The sequence below is a fragment of the Octodon degus genome, unplaced genomic scaffold, assembly GCF_000260255.1.
Source record: "Octodon degus isolate 3935 unplaced genomic scaffold, OctDeg1.0 scaffold00147, whole genome shotgun sequence".
In the NCBI taxonomy this organism is placed as follows: Eukaryota; Metazoa; Chordata; class Mammalia; order Rodentia; family Octodontidae; genus Octodon; species Octodon degus.
Window position 1 is genome coordinate 3,108,149 of NW_004524723.1, and position 6,923 is coordinate 3,115,071.

At 42.1% G+C, this 6,923-nt stretch overlaps 1 protein-coding gene across 2 annotated transcripts in view; it reads left to right on the top strand.

Annotated features, from left to right (window-relative positions):
- Positions 1-6,923, top strand: part of Itgb5 (integrin subunit beta 5) — a 127,581-nt gene that overhangs the window by 86,438 nt on the left and 34,220 nt on the right. For both annotated transcript variants that reach the window (XM_012517149.2, XM_023702174.1), the window contains exon 9: positions 3,545-3,679. In XM_012517149.2, the coding sequence (XP_012372603.2) occupies positions 3,545-3,679 (135 nt within the window). The remainder of the gene's footprint in view (positions 1-3,544; positions 3,680-6,923) is intronic.

Below are 6,923 nucleotides of genomic sequence, written 5' to 3' on the forward strand. Positions count from 1 at the left end.
CTGTCTTCTGACCTTTAGTGTAGAGCTTAGATAGAGTTATTACCTTAGCACCAGGTCCGGATCTACGAAGTTCAAATTCCTCCAGGTGGGTGTTGCTTGGATCTGGCTGCTGTGCTCCACTTCTTTCTGCTACAGCCATTACAGTTGAACCAATTGTATCACTCTGTCAAGATGTTCTGCTCCTGAATCAGCTGGGTGGGTCTTGCCTCTACCGTCTTTGCAGGGAGTTCTGCTGAAGGGTTCCCTGCTGGGCCTGCACTCTGGGTCTGTTCAGGATCCCGCCGCCTGGGATGTCTCATTCATTTGCCAGGCCTGCGCTCTGGGTCTGTTCAGGATCCCACCTGTTAGTAGACTTCTGACAGTCTTGACACTGTGCCCTTTGCCTAGGATAGAGAGTAGGAATTGTCTCCTGAGATTTGTTGTTTCAGAAAAGTCCCATGTGAACTCTTCCGTGTGAGAACTTCTTGTGACCGTGGTGCTCTACTGTTTTTGTAATTCATTCATTCAGCCAACATAGGGCTGGGATATAGCTCAGGCACAGCACCTGCCTGGCAAGTGCAAGGTCCTGAATTCAATTCCTGCCCCCCCCCCAAAAAAAAACCCCTACTGAACCATATATACTAATGGCCTAATACATGATGGGCACAATGTTATATAATAGCAATAAAAAAGCCCCCATTTCCCATAGAGCTCATAACCTTTTGGGGGAAATACTCTTCCTACTGGGATACAACCTGGCAGTCCACACTTTCCAGTGTCAGAACTGAATCTGGAGGAAGATTCGTGCTTGAAGTGTGGCAGTTCGGATAGGCGTGAGGAAGGATGGGGGTCCTGCTGTGGTTCTGCCTGCCTCTGGCAGGTGAGTTGGTTTCAGCTTTTGTTCACAGACATGAGAGGTTTAAACTGAATCATCTCCACTATTCCTGCCCCCTGTGGCATCTTAAGTTTCTGGTTCCAGAAGCTCTGCATGGAACAGGAATGATACACACCTCAGGTCTGAGCTCATGTCTTTGAGATTCTAGTTGAATAGAACATAGGATTGGTTTTCCATCCTGTACTCTTCCTGTCCCTGCCAAGCCCTCCTTTGGTCCTTCCAAGTGCAGCTTCAGGCTTGGGTGAGAAGGTGCTGATTGTTCCCTTCAGCATTTTGTAGCTGGACCACGAGGTTCGCATATTTCCAGCGGCTGTTTTCATTTATTTTTACAGAACTCTAACCTACCTCTTAGAATAGTTATCACATCCTCATATTTATATGTAACTATATTTTTAAATTTACTCTTAAAATAAATTTAATCTTTATCTATTTGACCTGAGTACCTTAACATAGCTGTTAAAATATCTATCCTTCAATCCATGTGTTGTTCATTTAATAAGAGCTAGTGTTAAGTCCCAGAGGAATACTGTGTGCGATATGGCCTTTTGAGCTCACAGTGCAACAGAAAAATAGGCCTGTGAATAACTAATCACATTTAGCAGAAGAGCGCTGGGTGTGCCAAGTAGCATATTTATGGTCTATGCCCAGTTAAGACTGGCACCCTTAAGAGGAAGTACATTTGAGAGGGATAGTATTTTTAGAGTTGGAGAAGCACTTAAGACAGTTTGTTGCAAAGGAAGAGGCTATTTTTGTGGAGAGTATTTTCAACAAGCTGTTAATTTGTTTAGGAAACTGCATACTTATTTGAGTTTAGTACTACATGCTCAGCAGAAAAAAAGAAAAGCAAAAAAACCCAAAAAACAAAAACCACAAAAGCTAATGAATATGTTCTAAGAAATGCATCCTCAGGTGGTTTAATCATTATTCAGACAGAATATACTGACATTAACCTAAATAGTGTAACCTGCTACTCACCCAAGCTGTTCTTTTGCTTCTAGGCTACAAACATGAGTAATATATTTGTAGTCTTGAAGATACAAACTGAAGGCAATGTTGCAGGCAATTGAAACACAATGGTATTTGTATAATTAAATATAGAAAAGACATGGTAAAAATACTAGGTGTGTCAGCTTTTCAGCACTGTTGCAAGATAAAGCAACTTGAAGAAAGATTTTTGGCCTGTGGTTTCAGAGGTTCGGTCCATGGATGCTTGATTCTGTTGCTCCTGGACTTGGTTGAAGAGAAAGTCATGGTGGAGAGGGTGTGGCACACAAAGTCGCTCACCTTAAGGCAGCCAAAAGGAAGTTGAAGGTGCTGGGAGACACAATATGCTCTGGTGGGAATCCCCTGCCCCAGTGTGCCCTATCCCTTCAGCTAGGCCCTATTTCCTAATGTTTCTGTCACCTCCTAAAATGCCATGAAATTATGAATTAGTCAGTGAAGTCAGAGCCCTCGAAATCCAATCACTTAGTGAAAATCTCACCTCTGAACACTGTTGCATTGGTATCAATTCTTTTGCACGTGCATCTTGGGGACACATTCCAGGTCCAAATCATAATATTAGATAAAAGGGCCCTTTTCTTCCAGTTCTGTTATAATTTATGGGACCACCAATGGTATATGTGGTCTGTTGTGGATGAAAATATTATGAAATATATAAATAAGGTTTTGTATCTCATTTTTTTTTGGTTACACTTGTAAGATTCATCAGTGTCATTGCATGTAGTTGTATTTTGTTCACTATTACTATTTATTGTAAGGTAGTCTGTTATGTGCACATACTGCATTTTTCTTTCAATTCATTCTACAATAGATAGGTATTGTTCAATTCCCAAATTCTAGTTATTACAGAGTGCATTGCTATAAACATGCTCATTCGTGTCTTTTGGTGACATACAACTGTTGGGTACAATCCTTGGGTGAATGCTAGGTCTAAGGATACCCTGGACTTTAGAAGATACTATTAATGGTTTTCTAAAGTGCTGTACCAATTTGTACTCCAATGAGCAATGTACAAGACCCCCATTTGCTTTCTTTGTAATATATTTTGTCTCTACTCTTATTTTTTTCTCCTCAAGTGGATCTTTTTGACTTGTATTTTGTTTCACACACTGCCTTGAGAACAGTCCACACAGAAAATTGGACTTTCTCATATGTCTCAAACTTATAGCATGGAACTCACCTGTTGAGGGATAGGCTTGAGCAGGGAGAATGGCATGGTGGCTGCTGGAGAAAGTGCTTGCTGAACTGGCTTTGCAAGATCCTAAGAGTCAGCCAGTGGAGAAAGAGAAGGGTCACTAGGCAAAGGAGTGGAATCTTGGGTGTGTGGAATACCTGGGAGCCCAGAGAGCGTACAGTAAGATTTCAGGGACTGAACATCTGAAAGGAGAGTGAGGATGAGCACACAACATGATCTCATGGAGCAGAAATGAATCTTATTTGTCAGATAAATCATTATCAGCCTGCCTGAGCTCCCAGGAGACCTTAAGCTGCGTCTACTGAGATGGTGTGGGTGTAGCGAGAAGGAAAGGGATGACAGAGGGCAGGAAACCAAACCTGTTGTCTCTGCTTGGCTTGAGCCCCCAGAGTTGAAAGAAGCCACGTGGACATCAGAAAATACCACAGCTGGAGCTTTTGTTAAGTGGTGCATGTTTCATTTTCTCTGTTCAGAGTATCCGGTCTAAAGTGGAGCTGTCTGTCTGGGATCAGCCTGAGGATCTTAATCTCTTCTTCACTGCCACCTGCCAGGATGGCCTTTCCTACCCTAATCAGAGGAAGTGTGAGGGCCTGAAGATTGGAGACACTGTAAGTATTCACTGCCAGCGTCTGTGAGCCCTTGCTAGCATTGGTTGTTGGTCTTTGGATCCTGGTAACCTTTGTGACTTACAGGAGTCCCTTGGGAGTTGTGCCCAGTCTCCCAGTGGAGCATCTTGGGGAGATTTCCTAAGCTTGGTCTGCATTATATGTTCAGAGTCCTAAATTCACTTGTTAAGGAGCTTTAGTAAATAAACAGGCCCCTGGGGGGCCAGGGAGATGGCTCAGTGGAATAAGCACTTGCCTGGCAAGTGCAAGGGCCTGAGTTCAATCCCCGGTTCCACAAAAAAAAAAAACAAAAACAAAAACAAATAAACAGGCCCCAGCATTTCAAACCTGTGGATTCCTCCAGTTGATAGTGTACCCTTGGTTTTTTAATGTTACTTTGTCTTTTTGAGACAGGGTCTCACTATGCAGTTCAAGCTGGCCTTGAGCTCACTTTGTAGCCTAGGCTGGTCTTGAACTTGTGACAATCCTCCTGCCTCAGTCTCCTGAGTCCTGGCATTACAGGCATGTGCCACTATGCATGTGCAGGAATCTCAGTGACCTGGCTCCATCCATACCTGGTTTTCTGCAGTGTGCTCTGTGCCCTGCATAGTCGGTAAAGGATGAAGAGAGCTCTCCACCTGTTCTGCTTTGAGGTGATGGATGGGTGCATCTGCAGCCTTGGAGGGAGCATTTGCCTTACCAGATAATGGATGTAAGGAGTATATATGAGGATGTGCAGCTGTGTGGCAGAGCAAGCCCTCAAGAGTGTAAGTAGGGCAGAGTTGATGTGGGCAGTTGGAACAGAGGCATCGTGCAGAGTGGTGTAGAGGGCTGAGCATACGGCTTGTAGAGGGGCCCACTGCAGGAGACCCGCTCCTGATTTGCTTCACTCTCTGTCCCACTGAGCAGAAAACAAAAAGGAATGAAGGAAAACTTTCTCCTATACTTGAGAGACTGAGTAGGAACCGAAAAATAAGGATCTTAAGAATAGACGACTGTTCTCTGGGCACTCAGAAGCTCAGGGAGACTTGGGCATAGCTTCAAAGCTGTTCACTGGCATGCCTGGGGTGTCTGGGATTCTCTCTCCTCTCCAGATCCCCTCGCTTCTCAGAGTGTCCCTTTGTCCCTTCACAGGTTGCGGATACACCTCCCACCTTTCCAAATCTTACAGCCTTACCCCATAGACGAACATTGGCAGCACACAGCATGGTGTGGAACTTGAGAGGAACTGCCTGTGCAGCAGTTCCTTTCCTCATAAGGTTATTTGTGGCATCTTTGCTCTTAACAGACTTGAGAGGCCTGCATAAGTTGTGTGAGAAGTCATCACAAGTGACTTTTATGCCTCTGAACTCAAGGCCTTTAGGGCCAAGATGACAAGGCCAGAACGAAACTTCACGCTCCCATCTTCCTGTTTATGCAAATGAATTTTGTGCTTAGGTCTCTACTAATAGAAGTAGAAATGTGATCGATAATAACTTCTGTCTTGTTCAGCAATAAATTATATATGACCTATGTACCAAGTACCAGGAGAAAGGCCTTGTCTTTTTTATATACTGCCAAAGTGGCCTCATCTCTTTTTTTTTTAATTTTTTTCCATAATTTTATTGACAGACAAATAGCAATGAGACAGTTTTAAATAAAATTGGTAGGACAAAAAAAAAAATTGGTAGGACAGTTTCAACAATTAACACATTACATACTGTCTTCCTAGTGGTTATTTGCTGTACAAGATGCAGACATGATATCCTATTTGCAAACACTATTAGAACAAATCCCTAAGAGAATGTAGCTATATATCTATCCTAACCATTTTGCATACACAGATACAAAATGGACATTCATCTATATCCCTTTTTTTTGTTTAGTTCCATCATTTAAATATTATAGGTGTGTGAACTCAGCAAAATATTCCAAAATAGTCGAGTAGTCCATAATAGTACTGGGTCTTCCACTTGACTGGCAATGTCAGAAGCTGATCACCTGAGTCCCCTACAGCTCAACATAACAACATAGCTTTACTTCTTGTACTTCATTTTTATACTTTCCTTCTGGATGGTTAAGACCAAGATAAAACAAGACCTATGTAACAAGAGTTGTAGCTTTTGGATCTGATAAGGTCATTGAAATCCCCTCAGGATTTATCCTGAAACCCTGTACCTCAGATTGTAGATCCTTTATCAGTGTCAGCCATGTGGATGAGTCACAGCCATTGCTTGGCCAATTTGCTTTCTGTAAAAGCCTGAGAGAATGTTTTCTCTCCATGTGACTCTCTTTAGGCACACTCTACATCATTGATCACTTTCCTCTTTGGCCCCATAATCTCCTTGATAAGAAAATTTGGGACACTACTGAGTTACATGACGTTACAATACAAGATTTCATATGTCCTGAGTCTTAATTGACCTTGGAAGGCTAGGGCCAAAATGATGGCTTTCCTTGCGGTCCTCCTTTTTCTCTAATTTTGGTCTGCAAACTTAGGTTGTTAACCCTCCAGAAGACAAGTTTATTGTTTTTACCATACAACCTAGGCTGTTGAGCTTAACCTCTCTATCTGTCTGAATATCAAACATCTTAGGCATAACATGGAACAGGTATTTTTCATCAAGTATTGATATGTTAAACTTTAAGTCTCTACAGAATATGATGAAAAAACATTTTTAAAAATTAGAATATATTTTAAAGATAGGCATAAAGAATTATGTACTTCTTATGTTTACACATAAGTCCAGAAATCTAACCATATACAGCCGTGTAGCAGAACAGTCCCGCAACATTCCTTTTCCTGTCTTTTGCCTTCATTCACCACCCCCTTCTTTTTGAACAATCATCTACCTGAGAGACAGCACAGCAGCAACTGGCATGTCATGACAAGCAGCCCGTATTGAGAAGACCAGAATGACAGGCACTCCAAGCATGAGCCTACTATTACAAATTGCCATCTTCAGTGCAGTTGCTTAGTTCACAAGTGTCTGTATGTATAGTTAGTCAGGGTGAGAATCTTTCCAATTAACTGCTAGATTCAAAAATTTTCTGAAGATTCTCAGGATCATTGCCTTACCCATCTTCTACATATAACAGTATGGCTTGCCCCTGTCATGTTTCCTAGCTCTTCTCCTTGTTCTCTTTTCATTGTCTAGTCCTCAAGTTCTTGCTTTCCTTTTACCTGTATTATACCTATTTGTATTTCTTCTTAAGTTCTTATACTAGGGAAACTATACGATATTTACACATGTGTGTCTGGTTTATT